At 39.0% G+C, this 24428-nt stretch overlaps 1 protein-coding gene across 2 annotated transcripts in view; it reads left to right on the top strand.

The window, feature by feature from the left end:
* The first annotated feature begins 425 nt into the window (after window positions 1-425).
* PUR5 (phosphoribosylformylglycinamidine cyclo-ligase, chloroplast / phosphoribosyl-aminoimidazole synthetase / AIR synthase (PUR5)) overlaps window positions 426-24428 on the top strand; it is a 73561-nt gene continuing 49558 nt past the window's right edge. The window contains exons 1-5 of one of the 2 annotated variants that reach the window (XM_089377346.1): window positions 426-1099; window positions 15694-15827; window positions 15922-16023; window positions 16264-16323; window positions 16572-16744. In XM_089377346.1, coding sequence (XP_089233472.1) covers window positions 775-1099; window positions 15694-15827; window positions 15922-16023; window positions 16264-16323; window positions 16572-16744 — 794 coding nt within the window. In that variant the 5' untranslated portion in view covers window positions 426-774. The remainder of the gene's footprint in view (window positions 1100-15693; window positions 15828-15921; window positions 16024-16263; window positions 16324-16571; window positions 16745-24428) is intronic. The other variant, XM_089377347.1, reaches the window with a different exon arrangement.

Raw genomic sequence — 24428 nt, 5'->3', positions numbered from 1 at the left:
GAGCATCGAGGATGAAAACCACTTCCTCTTAGAGTGTCTCGTGTACAACCACATTAGATCTCAGTTTCACAATCTTTGTTACAATACTGACCTTCCTAGCCTTTTACAATGTCAAAATTATAGTGAGCTCGGGAGGCTTCTCTCCAAGTTTTTTGAGCATAGGAATAAAATCTTAAATCAAAATATATAATTTGTTTCTTCAGCTCTGATAGATCAATGTTTGGTCTCAGCGGACGTTAACCATCACCATCATCATCATCATCAAATAGTGAAAAAATTACATTTCTTCTCAATGTTAAAAATAAATTAATTTATCTCTCAATCAAATAATAAAGAAATTACATTTTTTTTCATCTCAACAATTCTCTTCCCTCCTCTTTTCCATAAATATTTTTCCCTATTAAGCATGTCGTTTCTCGAGTAAACCAAATATTCCATTCTCACATCGTTTGTAACCATGCTCCACGCTTAAAATTTTCCATTAAAGTATTTGGTTGGATGCTAATTGGAGTTTAGCTGCATTAACCGAGGCTAAGTGCCCTGAATCATCGTTGTCAATAAACTATCAATACTTTAGAGTGCTCAATTATGAAGGGGTAAAGTTCACAGCTCAAGGAACTGCAGGGGCCTGTAACTCCATTTGAGCACAGAGAACCCTCCCAAAATCTCATTTTCCTCGTCATCCCTCATCTCTATCTCATCTCTAGGCCCCTTCGACACTCCTCCGAAAACAAACTTTTTGCTCATCCACTCTGTCTGCGTCTACTGGCATTAATGGCTGCCACTGCGCCTGCCTTATTTTTTTCTTTTACTGTGTCGAAATCCCAATCGAAAACGCCCCTTCAAACCCCAACTACAAACCTTCAAACCCTATCATTAACCTCCGTTTCAGCAACCAGGGATGAATACAATGGACAGTCGAAGCTTTATCAGCCTATTAGAGTGAAGGGGCGGAGAATTTTACCGCCTGTAGCCGCCAGCAGTCAAAGTCTTACATACAAGGACGCAGGGGTTGACATTGATGCCGGCACAGAGTTGGTGAAGAGAATCTCTAAAATGGCGCCAGGAATTGGCGGTTTTGGAGGTCTTTTCCCCTTCGGTATTAATCAAATTCCTTTGCTTAACATTCATTTACCCCTTATTTTTTATTTTTTAAAAGTAGGGACCTTTTTGGCACACATTGAAAAATTCAGGAATTTTCACAAAGCTTTTGAACTGATTTCTATGGTATTATTTTTAAAGAAAACCCATAATGACAATGGAACTGTAATTTACTGTTTGTTTGTTTGATTTTTTTTCTTTTTTCTTCATCGTTAGAAGACCTCGGATACCCAAGATTGATTTTTTATTTTTTATTTTTTTCATTAGAAGACCTCGGACACCCAAGAATGATGCTTCTCTATATTCGTGGATGGTATCCTTGGTAAATCAATGACTGTCGATTGCTGTGGACTAGTCCGTGTATTGTATCCTTGGTAAATCAATTGCTCTGGACTAGTGAACCTCATCGAAAGGATTTGAACCAAGGAACTTCGGAATTTTGAAATTTGAACGGGGCAGTTGCTGATATGGAACTAGCCATATGCTCATTATTATTGTAAGTAATGACGACAACCAGCTGAGCTAAGCTAATACTCAGCTCACCTGGATGATCATCCAGGAATGACGATCACAATTATCCAGGAATTACTCCTGCCCCCCACGTCATTGCTAGTCTGGTTCTTGGGAATTAATATTTTTGCAAAAGCAGGTGTTGATTCTTTATTTTCTTTGCGTTGTTACACCCATTCCATGAAAATGACGAGGGCATATGATATAGGCGTTTAATTGATACGTTTTATTACAGGGGCTGAAGCCTGAAATAATGTAGTTTCCTGTTGGTCTCGATTATTGACTAGTCAGTTTCGTTTGTTTCTTTAGTATAAAAGAACTGTGGTATTCATTCCATGTCTTTAACTAGATAGGGACTAAGGATCTTGGCTACCAAAACTAGTGTAACGTCCAACTTAAATTGGCCTGTTGTAACGTATATGTTAAATGTATATTTGTTACCCCAGTGTGTATATATATTGTGCAAGCATCGTGATGAGAAAAATATTACTGAATGTCCAGAAAAAGAAAATAAAATAGTGGCAACATTGGGGAAAATATCTACAAAATTAAAGCAATACAATTTTTTATTTTTAAACATCTAAAGCAACAACAACATCAAATAAATGGATTGCCACATAAATAGGTAAAAAGGACTGATATATAAGATGGCTAGCGATACATTGCACATCAACATTGAATCATATCTCAAGTCCCACTCCAAAGCCTCAAAACATCATAAAAATATATATAATAAATGTATGTCATTATCATGAGTCATGCACATTGAAATCAGATAAATAAACTAGAGATTTTCTTTGCCACTTTTATGGGCAAAGGTAATGGCTCTAGAAATGGCTTTTCATCTAGAGGAAGAAGGCCCTAGGCTTTGCTTTGGACTTTGACGTCCTCTAGAAGAAAAAGAAGTAGGAGCTAGATTTTGATGTACTCTACTGGTGCCTCTGCTAAGTCCAGCTTGCTTTGTCAGAGTACGTGAAGGTGGTGGCACAAACGCGCTCCTAATTTCAATAGTCATCTCTTGTAAGGCATTTGTTCTAGAACACCCTCCTCCTCTACCTTTGTCTCCCTTGCTATGTTCTCTTGTCACCGATCAAGGGTTGATTCCATGACAAGCCTCTTGGTCTCAACCCTCCATACAACAATGGTGTCAATCCCATCCCAACAAGATGGCCTCCATGTTAGGGGTTTTTTGAATTTGGCTCACCCATAATTAGGGATTGTAGAGACGTAGATCATGTCATTAAAGTGTTGTGATTCCAACTTGTATGAGGTTCATTAGAGTCATTGATTTTTTATTTCAAACAATAATAGGGTAGGTTATATTAGCAAAAAATGTGATGAAGCATAGATGAGATACATCCATAAGTTCCCAAAATAAATTATTGCAAAGGGTTTTAAGGTTACACTAGTAGGGCCAGATCGGTTGCGCCTCAATCCTAATACTAAGTTCTAAAAAAGTCATACATATACAATGCATAGAAAATCTATTAACACAGTAACATTTATGATTTAATTGTCATTAAATTATAACAAGGACTAACTCTTAGTCATCTATAATGATCAAATTTTCATCAACAACTACTTGATTAAAATCAAGTGGTTCAATTGGGGCAGATTGGGCTGAGTTTGCAGAAGAGATTTTGTGATCACTGCGTTGAGTATCTCCTTGTTGCACTGCCTATAGTTGTTGCAAATAATTTCCTTAATTTGAAATTCATCATCATATTTTTAAGGTGGCATTGCTTCTTGCAAGGTGTCGTTAGGCCTCAAAGTTCAAGGAGGGAGTGATAAGGATTGATTGCCAACTTGTCTGATGCCCTATTTAAGTCTCTTAAAACATATTTAACCTAAATGCGAGGAGTTCATGTGAAAATTTCTACAAAATTTCTATTACAGCAACTGGAATTAATTCTTCTAACTGTAAAATTAATCATGCAGTTTATTGCTACGACAACAACGAATTAATCACACTACAATCTTCACAAATGAAATGTTGCAGAAAATAAAAGCGCTGGAAACTGAGAAATGCTAGCACACACTGTTAAAATTGGCAACTAGGGCCAAACTCCACATGGGTCATCTTATTTATGACAACTGATATTTTTCTTGGATTCCTCTCTCCGAAAGGTGTGGGATTGATCTAAAGATCATCCAATTTTGACATGTGCAAATGAAGTTATGAATTTATTTTGATTATGGATAAATTGTCAAGGTCGGCCAACAAACTTATATAGGCTCAGAAGCCCAACAATCAAGTCTATTCATCCTCAACATTTGCTATAAATACATGATGCCTTAGCCTCATTTGGACACACTCACTTCACACATCTCTCTCTCTCTCTCCTCATTGATTGGGTATAGATTTTTGGGCCTCTCTCTCTCTCCACATGTCCGAAATTTCAGGAGAGCGAAACTTCAGGAGGCCGAAATTTCAGGGGATCGAATTTTTGGATAGTTTGACCAAGTGTTGACCAACGTTGACTGCAGCTAGGGCTGACCGCAGGTAGGCTGTTTGACCAGACTTTGACTGGGCTGAATTTCACTGTTTTGAGCTTTGTTTTATCTTGATGTTTGGAGGCTGAAGTTGACCGATTTGCTGAGGGTCAAATCTGCCCTGTTGACCAACGTTGACTTTTCTGGTTAGGGCTCTTTTGCTGCGGTTATAAATATCAGATTTGTAAATTGTACTATCTCTCTTTGCTGACCTATTGAAGACTAAAAGAAGATTTGATCAAGGGTTTCCCCACATTGGGGTTTGTCCCTGGCTAGTGCCACATCTTGTGTCATCTTGTCTTGGTTTGTCTTCTACTCTTTATGTTTATGTTCTATCTGCATTTTATTATCATGTTGATGTGATTGCTAATATGAATATTGACACTGGGCTAATAAAGAAATTGAAGTAAAATTGCTTTAGAGCATAGAACATACCATTGTTGCCTAAAATTAACCACATAAAATTGTGACACCGTTATTTTGGACAAAAGTAACCGGAAAAACCCAATGTGGGAAAACCGGTTGTAGCAACTGAGGGTTTATATTATTATTATGCAGTAGAAATTTTGAGTACAATAAAATGTCTCCAAACTGACGATTCTAGCCAAGAGAAATACTGGCAAAAATATATTGAGGAATTTTATCCTCTCTCTGAACAATCCCGACACCTAACTGCCTTTGAAAAGAAAGTCGTCCACCTGCTCTGTGCAAACCCTGCATCACCCTAGTGCAGATCCTCACACACTTGGCTTGGAACTGTTGCGAATCAAGCTGTCCTGCCTACTGCTGACTGGGAAAATGCTTCTCCGACCCTCTGGAAAATCTTCCCGGCCTCTAGAACTGAAAATGTCCTCCCCTTCAGCCAAATCGACTGCTCCACTAAAGCAATTGCATAGTCCCTGCATTGCTTCCTGGAGAAATTTCGGCCTCCTCTTCTTGACTCTCCAAAATTGGAAATCTTCCTTCGGATCAGTGCTGACCTCTTCTGCGACCTGCTACTCGCCTCTTGGCTTGATCTCCAGTGCTAAATCACTCATGCAACTAGGAATTCGAACTTCCTGGGCAACTGAGTATCTACACTGGTGTGTTCTCCATCTAACCCATCGACCTCATCTTATAATCTCCAGTTGGGACTCCAACGACCATGATTGAAACTTAATCAATGGTTGAGATCATTTCCAAGTCGACTGTGTGAGTTTCTCGAGAATTCTCACCTTTCTCAATTAATTTCAATTAATTAACCATTTTTCCTAAATTAGACTTAGGATATTTTTAATTGTGGTCAATTAATTTAATTGAGCCATCCCTAGGTGGAATTTCTAGAAACGAATTTTGGGTTTTGGCGAAGTCATGTGTTTTTGCCTCTCCACAAAATTTTGAGACTAGAACACCATTTGATGCTACAAAAACTAACACTCCCTCTTAGCGAGGAAGGTGTTCTCTCCATCCAGTGTTGCATAACTGTCACAACACCTTGTCTTTGCAACATCCTCCTACCACGTTGTTGATGTCTGACAACTGTAGCTGCCTGCCACTGTCCACCAACTACTGCGCTAACTCTGATTCATCTACCATTGACTGTAGTTGAACCAAACTGCTACATCTGTGCTGCTACTGACACTGCACTATACAACCTGTACTGTTGCCAACTTTGCACTTGTATTGCAACTCAACTCCCTCTCAACTGTTGTTGCTGCTACCGCAACTACTGCAACTGAGAAGCATCTAAAACACTGAATCAACTGTGTTTCTGTGCTGCAAATGTTTCCTGTGTCTCTGACTGCTACTAGCCTCTGCATTGTCTACTGAGAAATTTGCGCTGCAACTAACTTTGGTACTGAAACTCCTCCTCCACTATCAACACTGCTCTACACTCCTCAACATCTGACTGCCACTAGTCTGTGACTGTCACTCTGGAACTGACTGCATCAACTGACATTGATCCTCCTACTACTGAACACTGTGGGCCCCTGTAGCAAGGTAATGATCCATGAGGAAACACCATCTGATGCTCACCTCACTGAATCCTGCCCAAATCTCTATGCAACTCTGGAACTAAAGCTCCATATCGCCCCACCTCTCTCTTGGAGGTAAAGTTGCATACATGGCAAAATCTTCCTCCAACCTCGAGGACAACTTGTCTATCTCTGTGAATGCTGCCACCTGATCCTGCTTCTATTGCTTGTCCTTCTCCCTTTGAGGACACTGAGTACTGTAATGGCTAAATTGGCCACACCTGAAGCACTTGATCTTAGATAGATCCTTCTTCTTCTTCACTCCTTGTGAGCCTTGTCCCTGACTGGGACCTTTTGCTTTCCCCTTTGATGCAAGGGCCACATTGTCTTCCTCCTTCACACGTTGCGATCCCTTGCTGCTGCTGCCGTTGATGGAGACCTTCACTAAGTTTCATCTCTTCCGGCGGCAGGTTTGACCACATCTTGTCCCATCCTGATAATGTATCTCGTCCCAAAATACCTTGGATGAAGATTTCACATTCCTTAGAGACACTGTTCAGGGCCAAATGCACAAGCTCTGTATTTTGAGGCGCTTCTCCTATGGCTGCAAGCTCATCCTGGATATCTTGAACTCTGGTGAGAAAGGGATCAATGCCTTCACCCTTCTGCATCCTGGTGTTTCTTAGCTTTTCCTTTAGGAATGTCTTTCGCTGCTTAGAAAGGTTTTGATATAACCCTACGAGAGCATCCCACATTTCTTTGGCCGTATTCTTGGCCGATATGTGTGAGACTATATGGTCCTGGACTCCATCCAGGATCATTCGCTTCGCCTTGGCCATTTCATTCCTCTATCTTTTAGCCGATTTGCTAGGTATTGGCACAAGGTTCTCTACATAGGTCTTCAGACCATGCTCATTAAGGAGAAAGGACATCCTGACCTTCCAAATGACATAGCTGAAGACCGTCCAATTTGCCTTGATCTCTAAGCCCGATTGTGGTCATCTCTACAAAAACTCAAAACTGGAATCTCCTCTTATTTTCCTGCTTGACTACTTGTTCTGAAACTCGTACTCCCTCTTAGAATTCACAAAACTGCTTTGTCTACCTCGCTTTGCCTTCAACTGCTGCCTGGAACTACTAGCTCAACCTTTTCGAATGTCCTTCTCCGGATAATGGCACACGAGTTGTAACCCCAACAACTCGAACTGGTTTGTCTGGCAAACTCGCACAACCTTTCTGCAACTGAAAATTATGGATCTCCTCTAGAAAACTGGAACTAGAAACCCTCTAGGAAAATCTAGAAATTCCTCTTTTGTGTGTGCAATTTCTCTTCCACCTGAGACATATTCTGCTCTAGCAAACTGCTGCAAAAACCCTTTGTGCCTAGACAAGAAATTTGCTCAGTGAAAATACTGAGTTGCTGTTGCTCCCTCTGCCTGTTGGAATCACTATTTCAGACAAATCGAACTTTCCTGCAACTGCAACTGGGAAATCGAATCCTTTCCTAGCAATTCGCACTGCCTGGCTAGACATTGTGCAACCTCTGAAAACTTCAGCCTGCTGCTCTCTCTAAACAACAAAATTTTCTCTCTTCTGCTTTTGAGCTTCCTGTATGTCAAACTCGCTCTGATACCATGTGAAAATTTCTACGAAATTTCTATTGCAGCAACCAGAATTAATTCTTCTAACTATAAAATTAATTATGCAGTTTATTGCTACGACAACAATGAATTAATCACACTACAATCTTCACAAATAAAATATGCGGAAAATAAAGGCACTGGAAACTGAGAAATGCTAGCACACACATAAAATTGTGACACTGTTATTTTGGACAAAAGTCTTCGGAAAAACCCAATGTGGGAAAACTAATTGCAACAATTGAGGGTTTATAATTATATTATTATTTTTTAATTTAGAAGCTGGAGAACCCACAGTATTAACCATTTCTTTTATCAACGTTTCAAATCCCAATCGGGATCCATCATCAGGACAAATTTGAATGATGATAGTAGAAGAGCTTTAATGAAGGTCTGCAGCTCTTCTTGCTATCTTCACCCTAATTTTTTCGAGTAAATTGATTTCACTCCATGTATCCCCTCCGCATAGGGAAATGATTCTGGATTTAAGACCTCTGTGGTTTATATCTTTTAATTTAGAAGCCGGAGAACCCACAATATTAACCATTTCTTTTATCAACGTTTCAAATCCCAATCGGGATCCATCACGAGGACAAACTTGAATGATGATAGTAGAAGAGCTTTAATGAAGGTCTGTAGCTCTTCTTGCTATCTTCACCCTAAATTTTTCGAGTAAATTGATTTCACTCCATGTATCCCCTCCGCATAGGGAAATGATTATGGATTTAAGACCTCTGTGGTTTATATCTTTTAATTTAGAAGCTGGAGAACCCACAGTATTAACCATTTCTTTTATCAACGTTTCAAATCCCAATCGGGATCCATCATCAGGACAAACTTGAATGATTATAGTAGAAGAGCTTTAATGAAGGTCTGCAGCTCTTCTTGTTATCTTCACCCTAAATTTTTCGAGTAAATTGATTTCACTCCATGTATCCCCTCCGCATAGGGAAATGATTCTGGATTTAAGACCTCTGTGGTTTATATCTTTTAATTTAGAAGCCGGAGAACCCACAATATTAACCATTTCTTTTATAAACGTTTCAAATCCCAATCGGGATCCATCATTAGGACAAACTTGAATGATGATAGTAGAAGAGCTTTAATGAAGGTCTGCAACTCTTCTTGCTATCTTCACCCTAAATTTTTCGAGTAAATTGATTTCACTCCATGTATCCCCTCTGCATAGGGAAATGATTCTGGATTTAAGACCTCTGTGGTTTATATCTTTTGATTTAGAAGCCGGAGAACCCACAGTATTAACCATTTCTTTTATCAACGTTTCAAATCCCAATCGGGATCCATCATCAGGACAAACTTGAATGATGATAGTAGAAGAGCTTTAATGAGGGTCTGCAGCTCTTCTTGCTATCTTCACCCTAAATTTTTCGAGTAAATTGATTTCACTCCATGTATCCCCTCCGCATAGGGAAATGATTCTGGATTTAAGACCTCTGTGGTTTATATCTTTTAATTTAGAAGCCGGAGAACCCACAGTATTAACCATCTCTTTTATCAACGTTTCAAATCCCAATCGGGATCCATCATTAGGACAAACTTGAATGATGATAGTAGAAGAGCTTTAATGAAGGTCTGCAACTCTTCTTGCTATCTCCACCCTAAATTTTTCGAGTAAATTGATTTCACTCCATGTATCCCCTCCGCATAGGGAAATGATTCTGGATTTAAGACCTCTGTGGTTTATATCTTTTAATTTAGAAGCCGGAGAACCCACAATATTAACCATTTCTTTTATCAACGTTTCAAATCCCTCTGCCTCTGAAAAGCAAGTTGTCCACCTACTCTGCACAAGCCCTGCATCACCCTGGCACAGACCCTCACACGTTTGGTTTGGAATTGCAGCTAATCAAATCGTCCTGCCTATTGCTGATTGGGAAAATGCTTCGCCGGCCCTCTGGAAAATCTTCCCGGCCTTTGGAACTGAAAACATCCTCCCCTTCAGCCAAATCAAACGGCTCTGTTGAAGCAATTGCGCAATCCCTATGCCGCTTCTTATAGAAAATTTTGGCCTCCTCTTCCTGACTCTCCAGAACTGGAAAACTTCCTTTAGATCACTGTTGACCTCTTTTGTCACCTGCTACTTGCCTCTTGGCTCTATCTCCACTGCTGGGAATTCAAACTACTTGGGCAACTGAGTATCTGCACTGGTGTGTTCTCCGTCTACCCATCGACTTCATCTTATAAGCTCCAGTTGGGACTCCAATAGTCATGATTAAAACTTAATCAATGGTTGAGATCATCTCCAAGTCGATCCATGTGAGTTTCTAGAGAATTATCACCATTCTCAATTAAGTCCAATTAATTAACCATTTTTCCTAAGTTAGACTTCAATTTTTTTTAATTGTGGTCAATTAATTTAATTGAGTCATCTCTAGGTGGAATTTTTAGAAACGATTTTTAAGTTTTGGAAAACTCATGTGTTTTAGCCTCGAGACTAGAACACCATCTGATGCTACAAAAACTAGCAATCCAAGCGAGTGATCTCATAATTCCTTGTGTAAAGATGGTGAAGCATGGAAGCCAAAGGAAAGGTTTCCAAAGCAAGATGATGGATAGAGTTATTAGAGTCACTTATTATATTAGAGATCTAATTGGTGAAGATTGAGCTATGACAATGCCTTGGAAAAGAGCATACATTTTAGGTTGGTTGTTAGAGGCTATGTCTAGGCTCCATGAGTCTTCCAGTTCTATTTGTTCTTCGAAGCCAAAGAGAACCCCTCTCACACCTACCATCCTCATAAATTATAAATTAATCATTATAATCAATAATTTAGAGGGTGATGGGGCGTAACATAATCAATTATAATTTATAATGAATTCAAATATTAATTTGAAAATTTTTAAACTGTTGTACTTTTTGGTGTGTATTTTTTCAAATAAAATTCGATTGTGCCTATATCTTGAAGAGCTATATGTTTGCTAAGCACTTGAATGGCAAGTTTTTGTAAATTGGGTGCTTTTGTGCCAAATATTGTCCACCAAACATCTATAGACTACAACAAATAAGAGAAACATAAGAAGAGCCATAGAAATTTCTAAGTTGAAACAGAGTAAGAAGAAACATTTGAAAATTGAAACAAAATGAAGCTTACTTGGCATTTTGGTTTTCTTATCCTGAATAGCTATGTCAAATCCCAACGTTCCACGGACCATCCTATATATTTCCATTTCTTTAGAAATCTCTGCACATTCTTGTGGATTTGGCACCATCCTCTGAACACATGTGAGGAACCATGCATAACCTTAGCATCGAATCTAAAACCATAGGAGTAAAAGATTGCAGGGTTGAGGTATATCTATGCAACATGAATGGGGTGATGAAGTGTATTGCTCCATCACTCATTAGTCACTCTCCATATCAATAATCATTTCTGAAATCCCTTACCCCTTTTGTTCACATAATAGGCATGGATAGATATTTTGGCCCTATCCATGGCCTCATACAAGTTGTCCATTGTGGGCTTATCTCCACCAACTAAGAGAAGAATGTTTACCAAAGTTTTGCTCATGGCAGACACCTCCTCCACTCTTACCCAAAAGCTCTCCTTGTATGACATTAGACTGCATATGGCCTCCCCCTTTGATTTATGACTAAAGTGTTAATTCATGCCACTCATTTGAAAGGAACATTCTCTTCACCTCCCACATACAAGCCAAAAGAAATTCAAGGGATATGAAGCTAGTGGCAAATGTATGATTGTAGGATGCACCAATGCCTTGTTATTTGTGACTCTTCTCGTCAAGCTAAGCACAAATGCGTGATTATATATATAATTTTGGTGATGCTCTTAGCTGATTCAACAATATCCTTGATATAAGGAATTTCCTCCATATCCTCGAATAATTTATGACTAAAGTGTTAATTCATGCCACTCATTTGAAAGGAACATTCTCTTCACCTCCCACATACAAGCCAAAAGAAATTCAAGGGATATGAAGCTAGTGGCAAATGTATGATTGTAGGATGCACCAATGCCTTGTTATTTGTGACTCTTCTCGTCAAGCTAAACACAAATGCGTGATTATATATATAATTTTGGTGATGCTCCTAGCTGATTCAACAATATCCTTGATATAAGGAATTTCCTTCATATCCTCTAAAATCAAATCAATACAATGTGCATCACAAGGAGTCCAAAACAAGGTAGGATGCTTCAACATAAGCAACCTGCCAACAACCGCATAATTAGCAACTTTTATCTATTATGTTTGAGTATGCTGATCCAGCACCAACAATAACAATGTATGTACATGTACGTCAATCACAATTCACTTTTAAATGAATGATTAGTTCATATGTTCTTTGATTGATGGCTAAATGAACCCTTATGATGGCAGTATAATGAACGGTCACTCTATGGGAGTCTTTCTTGTTGATGGTGCTTGATTATTGTAGGTAGGATGAATGGTAAAGATAATATACTAGTTTTATAAAATCCATAATGACATGGAAAAATAATGAAACATGGAACTATACAGGAGCATGGTTATTACAAGGGCATGACTAAGTTAGACATAAAGAATATATCATTATACAAAGACAAGATTCTATAGTCTAAATCTTTATTATTTGTGCTTTTTCCTACCAAAGAAGGTGTTGGAAATACTTGAGAGGGGGTGTGAATCGGTATTTCATGTTTTTAACTATTTTTATCTTTTAAAACATTTGATGCACATAAATCATGAAACATGGATATTTACATAAGAAACACTTATACAATTTTTCTTTGTAAATATTTTGTAAACTTCCTTGTACAAAGTAAGCACCAACTTACAATTTTCGTAGGCACCAACTTGCAGTAGATTTCATTTCCCTAGTTGAGCACCAACTCAGCGAATTTAGGCACCAACCTACAGGGGACAGCAATCCCCCCTGGCAACAAACTGTAGGTACCAACACACGTCTTCAAGTTGTTCCTTGGATCTATCATCAATAACTTTTAGTCCTCAACAAATTCTTCAGTGAGTTGTCATCTAACCATGCAACCCTCAGGTTTGCGCCTTCAAGCTTGATCACAACCACTTGACCTGTACACCTTAACTTTTTGCTCTTCAACTAGGCTTCTTGACTTGCCTCTTTAGACTTGATCTCCTACATGTCAGTTCTTTGTATTTGATCAAAAAGAGGTCTGCCCATCTGGCACTTCAACTTCCTCAACTCTTGCTGTTCATTGTTCAACTGTCACTGCTTAGGCTTATTATATGTTAAAAGAAGGTCTGGCCACCTGGCAGCTTGTACTCAACATTGTAGATTTTTTTCTGCCACATAAGGCTTTTCAACATGCCGAGAACCAAACAAGGCTTTACAACCTTGAAGGTTTGCTTCCGGCGGCCTATCAACCTTTGCACTAAACACTCACTTTATGTTGCCCACAGTCCTATCACAGTAATTGTCCATGATAGCCTTGTTCTTATTGCACCTTTGTCCACAATAGGCCTCTATCCTATCATCACTTTAACATCATAACTACTTCACGTAACAACTACCTTAACATTGCCTTAGTCAACCAGACTTGGACTCCAAAGATCCCTGCAACAGTTTTCCAACAGAGCTCGGGCACCTCAAAGATCAGATTGGAACTTGGTCTATAACAGGACTGCAACTTCAGCCACAAGCTAGACTTGAACTCGACCTTCAAGACACCTGAAACATGTCTTCAAACCAGACCTGAACTCGACCTTCAATGCACCAGAACTTGGCCCTCAAACTAGACTTGAATTCGGCCTTCGAAACTCCAGGACTCAGCCTTCAAACTATGCTTGAACTCGACCTTCAAACATCAGAATTTGGCCCCCAGAACAAACTTGAAACTCTACCTCAACAAGATTGAGTTCGGCCTTCAACAGGGCTAAAATTCACCTTCAACAGGGCTGAAACACGGCCTAGAACATCTCTGCAACTTGCCTTCTAAACAGGACCAAAATCCTTACCAAAGAGTGCCAAAAACCCTTCCAAAAATGTGCCAAAAACCTTTCCCACTGAAAACCTCTCCAACGCTTCACTTGGTTCACGAGGTATGAACCTCAGAGCTGCTCCTTTGCTTGCTTAGACAGACCCGAATTGGCTTCAGTGAGAGAGTCCTAGGTTCCTCCACATAACGCCTATATATAGTGTTTTTGACCCCCAAAAGCGGGGCCGACTTGTGCTCTGGTTGGGTTGACTTGGCAGACTATAATTAATATTCAAAAAATTATTTCTCCTCAGCCATGAGGAATTACAGGGAGTGCCATATATTGTTGGAAATGCTGCGGAATATGATTTACAGCCATATATATTATTGTCCCATTTGAGCTAGGTAATTGGAGTAAAAACACATTCAAAGATAGGGTACCTAAATGGGTCATCAAAAATCCAAAAACAATATTTCCATAAGGCATGCCATATATTGTTGGAAAGGACTCTAAATATGCTATTCGACGATATAACTCTCTTTCATCTGGACAGCCTTTGACATCAATAACAACCAGTTTCAACAAGAAGGAAGTATCTCTGTAATTATTACGATCTGCCTACATAAATTACATTTACGTGGACAGGATTGGTCATTTATCCCTTAGTGGAAGCAGATTGGTTGGTAATTTAGTATTCAACACTGCATTTTTGTAAAATAATATGTGATGATTGGATTTCAAAATGTTATTGTTTGGTATACATCTAACCTCAGTAGTAAGGACAATTCAAGAGGTAAATCATGGCAATGAACTGTTTAATGAGTGCCATATTGGGTACTTGCATGGAAGGCTTGGTTGATAGATATTTTCAGTGATGGTAAGTATGTGAACATAATATGCTCATAGCTAGTTCTATGCATGATTCCAATATTTTGCTTGCCACCGACAAATATGGAAAGACATCACACTTGGTAGGCATCAAATTGAGGAAGATAAATGGGAAGTGGATGGACTATTAAATTGAATGGTATTCTCCAATGCTGTTCTCTCATGGTATTCTTCGATGCTGTTCTTGCATGATGCCAACTCGTATGGAGTATTGAGAGGGTAGTCTAAGCTTTCACATTAGCTGTCCTGGTGATGAAAATTATATCTGCTAGTTCATATAGGATCTTATCTTGCCTGATGTAAGAGTCTGGAATTAAGTCTAGAATTTGTATTGCAGACATGAAATAATCATAATGGTGTCCAGCATTACATGCTACAATTCAAGGAGCACACAGCTCATAGAAATGGTACACACCTGATGATGTTCCATTATGTTCAAGCTAGGAAAACACCTTCAAGTAGGGGTATATAACTCAGGGAGTTAGGAGTACTGGTGAGCACCCATGGGGGGGTGATATAAACTCCAAGTAGGCCTTGATGGCTGCATGACTACTGTCCTTTTTTAAGCAAGGGCGACGACACTGGGGCACTATAATAAGTATTATGTGCTCATTGCCTTATGCTAGGATGTGGGGTCATATGAATTGATGCAGGCGTTATGTTGGTGGTGGACTAATGGACCAGGCATGCGGTAGAGTCCTACGAGTGTAGGATGTTAATCCTTGGAGATAGGGCATCTATGGGAAGATTGAGTTGGCCTTGCCCTTCCATAGCAATGTAGGACTGCCCATTTGTAAACAATACATTTACTTGATAACTGCATTCCCTTGTAGTTGATCAGGGAGGAATATATTTTATGCTAACATATATCTTGTTGACCATGTCTTATGAGTGAGGAAATAAATCCCTTATATGCTAACCTACAACTATTGTGCAATAGTGCAGAGAATGGTGTTATTTAACACTATGACCAGTGGATTGTAGTTCTCGTTATTATATTCATTGCAAGCAAGCAGTACATAGGCAGATGAGCCATGGTTACTTAGTAAATTTGGTACATGTTCTTGGGTTTTCCTTATTTTATATAGGCATTTGTACTAAAGCTGCCTTGTTTTGATCTATTTTGCTTTCAAAATTAGTGTCATTTGTGTACCAGTCTATGACCGCATTGTTCTCTATTAGCTGATTTGCAGCTTTAGACCTTGAACCACTTCTTCTGGCTTCTCAAACAGGGGATTCATTTCTAGTAGCTGGTACAGATGGAGTTGGGACGAAGTTGAAGCTTGCATTTGAAACTGGTATCCATGATACAATTGGAGTTGATCTGGTATATTATTTTCTTTTGCTACTTATCTTCTTGCTGGAGAAAATTTTGTGTATTTTTAAAATATTTATGGACTTTCTTTTGTTTGTTTCCCTAGGTGGCTATGAGTGTGAATGATATTGTTACATCTGGGGCAAAACCATTATTTTTCTTGGATTATTTTGCAACAAGTCATCTTGATGTTGACTTAGCTGAAAAGGTAACATACTTATTTTAAATTTAAACTGATTTTGTAACAGGCTTTTAGCTGTCTTATGAGGACTTACTATAATCAACATGGGCAAGGTGGATGCCCTTTTTGTCATTATTGACAATATGCTGTTGTATTCAGGAAAATCAAGTAGCATACATTAAATTGTCTATGAGCTTCCCGATGCTTTTAGTTATACCACTTCCTGTTTCTTTTCATAGATTATGATGTCTTGCCTACTTATTACAGGTTATAAAAGGTATTGTGGATGGTTGTCAGCAATCAGATTGTGCTCTTTTAGGTGGAGAGGTGTGCATTTAGTACCCCACGTGTGTATTATTAGTTGAATTTTATTGTAAAATGCTTTCATGCCAGCGTATTTTCTATCTGGATCGTTGAACTTATATTGGACAAGTTTCTATTCAGTACAAACTCACCAGCAGTATGTATATATGAATGCAAGTTACTGGTGTTTTTAATTGAAACTTGATGTTTCTGACACTAAGGCCAGAGGCCTACAATTCTAAACGGCAATGAACTGTTTTGTTTTGCAACAGACAGCAGAAATGCCAGACTTTTATGCTGAAGGTGAATATGATCTTAGTGGTTTTGCTGTTGGTGTTGTCAAAAAAGATGCTGTCATAGATGGAAAGACAATTTCTGTTGGTGATGTTCTAATTGGGCTTCCATCAAGCGGAGTCCACTCAAATGGATTTTCTCTTGTTCGAAGGTCTGTACCTCCCTTTGTATAGAAATTTTGTGTTTATCATAGAATTGTATGTATAGTCCTGCTCACAGTATAACATGCATATAAGAAAGTTTATTGTTTTGCTTTTCAATCCAACCAACATAAACAGGATGTCAACATCACTACTAAGTACCTACCAATTGAAAAAGCAACGATGGATATTTATAACCGTATGGAGTATACTGATTGCTTTGGCAATGTCTCCATACTTACATTAACACAAGCAGTTGCTTTACTTGCATTGTGTTATACCACAGGTGCTCTCTGTTGGTGTCTAAAACTTGCATAACAAAGTCATTGGCCACCATTACTAAATTAATCTAGTTGTTCTAGGGGAGCTTGTCATAGTTTATCATTGAGGACTATTGTGATAAAATAGATTGTGATAGGCCACTACATTGAGTGGGTGGCTTGAGCTTATGTGTATACTATTCTCTTAACTATTCCCTAGTGGATAAACTAGCTTGGCCTTTATACTATACATTATGAATAAGGTGAATTGGTTAGCACGTTGTGGATAGATGTATATGAACATCAAAGCAATTGAAGCTCCTTTATGACACCAGGTGTCATTATAGCAAATGCATAAGAGAATAACCCCTACTGTTGGCCAAGGCTGTTGGGAGTGGTAGTGCAAAGTGCCAATTTTCAAAAGCTTCCGGGAGCAGAGCATTTCAAGAGTGTTTTTCATATAATTATATATATAGCATATATGTTAAAATTGGCAACTAGGGCCAAACTCCACATGGGTCATCTTATTTATGACAGCTGATATTTTTATTAGATTCCTCTCTCAGGGAGGTGTAGGATTGATCTAAAGATCATCCGATTCTGACCTGTACAAATGAAGATATGAATTTATTTTGTTTATGGTCAAATTGTCAAAGTCAGCCAGCAAACTCATGTAGGTTTAGAAGCCCAACAGTCACGTCTATTAATCCTCAATGTTTACCTATATTGATAAATACATGATGCCTCCTCATTTGGACACACTACACTCACTCATTTTCTCTCTCCTACTTTGATTGGGTGCGAAAATCAGAAGCTGGTCTCCGCACGTGCAAAGGGAAGGGATTTTCTGTTTCAGCATTGACCAGGTTTGACCGAAAATTTCAGAGGTTGTTTTGACTGCGTTGATCAAGTGTTGACCTATTTTTGGTGGGATTTTGGGTGGAGGAATTCTGTCTTAGCAGGCCGCAGATCTGGGCACAAGAACCGAGGCAATCTGACCTCTTGTTTGACCAGTGTTGACTGTGGTTAGGGCTGACTGCAGTTTGACTGTTTGACCAGACTTTGATTGGGTAGAATTCGACTGTTTGAGGGCTGTTTCATCTCGCTGTTTGGAAGCCAAAATTGACTGAAGTTGACCGAATCTTTGAGGGTCAAATCTGCCTTGTTGACCAGCATTGACTTTTCTAGTTAGGGCTCTTTTGCTGCTGTTATAAATTATCAGAATTTGTAAATTGTACTATCTTTCTCTGCCGAACTATTGAAGACTAAAAGAAGATTTGATCAAGGGTTTCCCCACATTGGGGTTTGTCCCGGGCTGGTGCCACTTCTTGTGTCCTTTTGTCTTGGCTCGTCTCCTACTGTTTATGTTTATATTCTATCAACATTTTACTTACATGTTTATGTGATTGCTAAACTGAAATTGATATTGGGCTCATAAAGAAATTGAAGTAAAATTGCTCTAAAGTATAGAACATACCATTGTTGCCTAAAATTAACATGGTATTAGAGCTGAGGTGAATGTTACCCTTCAATTAAATCAAGGTAACACTATTCATTTGCAAGAAGTACTATATGTACCCGATCTCAAAAAGACCTGGTGTCCATTCCACCAATGGAAGATAAAGGATTCAAGGTGGCTTTTATCGATTGAAAGGTATGTGTTTGGAAAAGAAATTTCAAGGATGCTTTTACTCTTGGGTTCAGGGTTGATAGTTTGTATCAAGTTGGAGGAAGTCCATTGGAAGCCATGTCTTGCAACACATCTCTACAATTTGAATTATGGCATTGGAGGTTCGCCCATCTTCATTATAAGGTCCTACCTGATGTGAGACAGATGGTGACAGGTATGCCCGAGTTCAAAGTAGAGCATGAAGGTTTATGTTCGGGATGTGCCAAAGGAAAACTTACAAGGGAACCATTCCCCTCAAGTAATAGCAAGACCACAGACATATTGCAATTGATCCACTCTGACATATCTGGTATGATGCCCGTAAACTCCTTGGGAGGATACTTATATTATCTCACCTTTGTGGATGATTATTCTCGCAAGAACTAGATCTACTTCTTGAAGAAGGATGAAGTGTTCATCTGGTTCCGACATTTCAAAGCCTTGATCAAAAACCAATTTGGAAAGAAAATCAAGATATTGAGGATTGATAATGGGACCGAGTATGAATCCAATGAATTCCAAGATTATTGTAGAGAAGCTGGCTTTAAGAGGGAGACTACAACGCCATACACTCTCGAGCAGAATGGTGTGGTTGAAAGGAAGAATCGCTCTATTGTAGAAGCTGTCCGTGCCATGCTTCGTGATCAAGGCCTTCCGAAGTTTCTATGGGGTGAAGCTGCAAATACCATTGTGTATGTTCAAAACCGATGCCCTCATTAAGCATTGGACTCCAAGACTCCTGAAGAAATGTTCACTGGTAAGAAACCCGATGGCTCTCATTTTAGAATTTTTGGAAGCCCCGTATATTTTCATGTGCCGAAAGAGAAAAGAAGCAAATTGGGTGCATCTGGGAAGAAAGGAATCTTTGTGGGTTTTAATGAAAATTCTAAAGGATATAGAATTTATGTGGCTGGTCAAAAGGAAGTTGAGATAAGTCATGATGTCACCTTCGACGAAGATATGGTCCTCAGGAAGATCAACAACCTTCCTATCCTAAGGAAAGACAAAGAAGCTGACACAGGAAATCAGGGTGAAAAAGAGGACGAAACCATGCTTGATGTTGATGAACCTATGGATACTATTGATCCACTCCCTAATGAGTCTTCCTCCTCCAAGAAGAGACCCTCATGGCTTAGGGAGACTCTTGAAGATGCTGAGAGGTACATTGCACCAAGGGTGACTTTCCGTGAAAGCAAGAAGCCAAACAGGGACCAAGGATATTTGATCGCCATAAGCACTATCATTCAAAATGAGCCTTCATCATTCGAAGAAGCTATGAAGCAACAAGTATGGAAGGATGTTATGAATGAAGAATACAGGTCAATTATGAAGAGTGATGTCTGGGATGTGGTCCCTAGACCCCAGGACAAATCGGTTGTCACTTCTAAGTGGCTCTACAAAATCAAGCATGGAGCTGATGGAAGTGCAGAAAAGATCAAGGCTGGCTTTGTTGCTTGAGGCTTCTCTCAAAAGGAAGGTGTAGATTATGATGAGATATTTGCACCTGTTGCCCGATGCACCACCATCTGCTCAATCATAGCCCTTGCTGCCTCGCAAGAATAGAAACTACATCAGATAGATGTCAAGATCGCCTTCTTGCGTGGTTCAATCAAAGAGGAAGTCTATGTGGAACAACCCGAGGGGTTTGAAGTTCATGATCGGGAATCTCATGTATGCAGGTTGAAAAAAGCTCTCTATGGATTGAAGCAAGCACCCTGGGCGTGGTATGAGAGGATCGATAACTATCTAATGAAGCTAGGATTCACTAGAAGTGAAGCTGATCCGAACCTTTACGTTAAGGTTGAAAATGATAAACCTCTCATTCTTTGAGATGAAGGACCTAGGTCTGATGCACTATTTCCTAGGGTTGGAGGTCTGACAAAAGCTAGGTGAAATTTTCCTCTCAAGGAAAATTCGTTGTGAAGATATTGGAAAGATTTGGGATGGTGGACTACAAGCTTGTGACTACTTTGATGGAACTTAACTTTAAGAAGTTATGTGGTAGTGCTGTTGGATCAGAATTGGGAAATGCTTCTGAGTATTGTCAACTCATAGGGGCTCTGATGTTCTTGGTGAACTCTCGTTCAAACATATGTTTTGCAGTTAACACATTGAGCCAATACATGTTTGAGCCGCATCATATACATTGGATTGCTTCCAAGAATCTTCTAAGATATCTTCGGGGCACAATCACTCATGGACTGAGATACACTGCCAGAAATGTGAGGCTACATGGTTATTCTGATGATGATTGGGCTGGCAGTGTGGTGGATCGCAAGAGCACTTCTAGATGTTTTTCTTTCTTTGGGTTCTTCTTCAATATCCTGGATGAGCAGGAAGTAGAAATCGGTTGCCTTGAGCACCGCCGAGGCCGAATACATAACTGCGTGTATGGCCACCTGTTAAGTTGTCTGGTTGAGGAAGCCTTTAGTGAGCTGTTTGGACATGTGTTGGATACCACCGTGATCTTTTGCGACAACCAGAGTGGGATCCGATTATCAGAGAAACCCGTGTTTCATGATCGCTCCAAGCATATAGATATCAGGTACCACTTTATCCAGGATATGGTACAACGATGAGCAATAAGGCTCCATCACATTGGGATTGATGAGTAGGTTGCCGATATTCTGACAAAGTCGCTGGGGAAGGTCAAATTCTTGGCCTTCCGAGAATGATTTGGAGTCGTGGAGAGACCCTCTTATGAGGGTCCTGTATGAGATGAACATTGAACTCTGGGAGCTCTGGGGGTACTTCTTGGAGCGATGAGCAACCATAGGGTGAGTGGTTCAACCTTCCCCTAGTGGTTTGTTGTGTACAGCGTGAGTAGTTCATCCTTCCCCTGTGATACCCCTTGGCGGCATGTGAGTAGGACAAGTGGTTCATCCTTCTCTTGCCAAGACATTCTACTCATGCAGTTTGGGACTCATGGGAAGTACCTCTCATTTGGCCAATGAGTAGGGAAATGAGGATAGGGATGCTAGTACTACTGATGGACGCATCGTGTACTACCGTACTCCCTATGCTAGGATGTCTGATATTGATCTGGGATCAATGGGAACTAACTTTGGGTCAGTAAGAGTGGTATGAGACACTCTCTTTTGATTGGGACTGACTTCGGGTCAGTAGAGAATGGTATGATACATTCTCGATCACTTCTTCTTCATAGTTTAGTAGAGCAATGCATGGATGGCAGATATGGTACAGATTGGCAGATGGATTAGTAGATGGAGTTCTCCCTAGTTGAGAGGGAGTGTTAAAATTGGCAACTAGGGCCAAACTCCACATGGGTCATCTTATTTATGACAACCGATATTTTTATTAGATTCCTCTCTTGGAGAGGTGTAGGATTGATCTAAAGATCATCTGATTCTGACATGTACAAATGAAGATATGAATTTATTTTGATTATGGTCAAATTGGCAAGGTTGGCCAACAATCTCATGTAGGCTCAGAAGCCCAACAATCATGTCTATTCATCTTCAACGTTCAGACACACTACACTTACTCATCTTCTAAGAGAGTGTTATAGTTAAATAGATTATTTCTTTAAGATTTATAAGCAAAACTGATATGAACAATAACCATAAATACATAAGATAAACACGAAATACATAAACAACTAGTGCCTTCAAAGTATTACTCTTTAAGAAATGAAATTGTATTTGCTTAGAATGAAGTGAAATGCTTTCAAATGGAAAGCCAAAATAATCTTGTAAAGTGAAACAATAAATTGTTAGTACAAGATATTATAAATGCTGTCAAGATGAATAAGTCTACAAATCAAAGCATGGAAACTATCTTGCTCAAAAGGATACAAAAACAACTCAAATGTTAGACCAAGATGACAACATGCAATTAAGTTTGCAACCCAAAATAATAGTACTTGAAAGTGAAATCAACCATTTATGACAATAGTTAAACCACAAGATGAGTCAATTTCCAAGTACAAGAAAAATTAAACTTGTTGCAAAATTAAAAAGAATTACAATGCTTGCATCCAAAGTGCCCCTTGAAATAAGATTTGCATGTGAGACTTTAAACCATCAAGTTTGCAAGAAATTTAAGAACTTTGCAAACAAAGCAAATATGATGGAATGGGTTTTTGGTTTATTTTATTAACAAGTGCTAAAGCAAAGTTACAATTGAACTCTAGTCCTCAGACCTCATCCTTGCCCAAATGTTTGGATCTCACAATGAGGAGTCAATAGAGGTAGAGGGTTCTTAAAATTCTATTCAACCAACTTAAGTTGGAGGTAAGTTTTAATGAGGCTTGGGGTCTTCCTATACCAAAATGCCTAGATGAAGTGCAAATTGTGTTAATTCCTCAAATTAAACTAATGTTTCAAAGAGAAATAGTTTGCAAAACTTGAGAGCGTATGCATGTGGGAATTTAAATACAAGATTAGTAAAAATTTGCATGTGGAGTGAAATGTATTGGTTTTAAGCATGCACAATATGAAATTAAAGGCTATAAAGCTACAAAAAAAAACTAAAAGCAAGATTAGGCCACCCACAAGAATCCCTCCTCTAAATGAGGAAGGGGGATGCCATGGGAAAAATCCCAAGCTCTCTCCAACATTTTTTTATTATCTTTTATTAGTGCTTAAAGCGGGTAAAAATGCCTCCAAGAGGGCAACCCACAATACAAGAGAGATCTTTACAAAGATGGGACTCTAACAACGCTAGACTCTCTCCCCAAAAATATAACAACAACAAACTTGAAGATGGAAAAAACTCTCCAAAAGAGATTTACAAGGCTCAAAAGGCCCACGGCCTAGATGAGTTTGCAACTCTTTCCCAAGTGCTTATGGCCTCCCTAGAAATCAGTGTTTGGACAGCGTGAGGGGGTCCTGCATACACACGAGTGAGTAGTTTTCCAAAGCTTCTCCTCAAGCTCCTTGCTGCCCAATGCTCAAGCCTATGGGCTGCAAAACACAAAAAGAATACCAATTGTCAGTGTGAAATTAGGAAAAAGAAACCAAAACTAAACTTAGAATTTAATTTACAAAGTACTAATTCAAGTAATGGGAGTGAACCCCCATACTTGCCTAGTTTTAGAAATGACTCTTAAATAGGAGATATAACTTTGAAAGAACTAGAACCAAAGAAGTATTTTGAATTTTAAATGGATAATCAAGTAGCTATAGACTAAGAAAACTCTGCTCTTTCGTTGGATGGAAAACTTGGAGTGAAAAAATGGCGGAGTCTTGGATCGCTGTGAATCTAGGAGTGAGTTGATCTCATTGAGATTTCTCCTTCTTCTAGATAGATTCCTACACACAATACAAAAGATCTTTCCTATACACTTGAACACGTATTAGTTTGCACAAGATTAGAGCAATATAATGAAAAAGATAAACCAAGCATTCATTCTAAAATGAATTGGCAAGTTTATCTCTAGAATACTGCTCTAAATTAATGATATGTGCAAGATAGTTTGCACACATCAGTCCAAGCAAGATGACAAGCATAAACTAATATTAATTCAACATGCGAAAGAAATTAAACACAATAGCAGTAGTATGAAAGGACATCACCTCATAACGCCAAGAGAACACTAGCTAGATAGCCCCAAAGTCTCGATTATATTAAAAAAGTATGCAAGTACAAAATCGCAGAGTTTCTTCAAGCCCAATAACTTAATACATGATACAATATGAGAGTCCATGGCTCTATTATATAGAGATTTGGGAGCAAATCCCAATGAAGAATGACAATGACAAATGGCATTGGAGCCAATCCCAATGTAGAAGTGATTAAACAAGT

The sequence above is a fragment of the Pinus tabuliformis genome, chromosome J (assembly GCF_031772625.1).
Source record: "Pinus tabuliformis cultivar Carrire ecotype Pingquan chromosome J, CPIR1, whole genome shotgun sequence".
Classification (NCBI taxonomy): domain Eukaryota; kingdom Viridiplantae; phylum Streptophyta; class Pinopsida; order Pinales; family Pinaceae; genus Pinus; species Pinus tabuliformis.
This window is presented reverse-complemented; position numbering and strand designations above follow the sequence as displayed.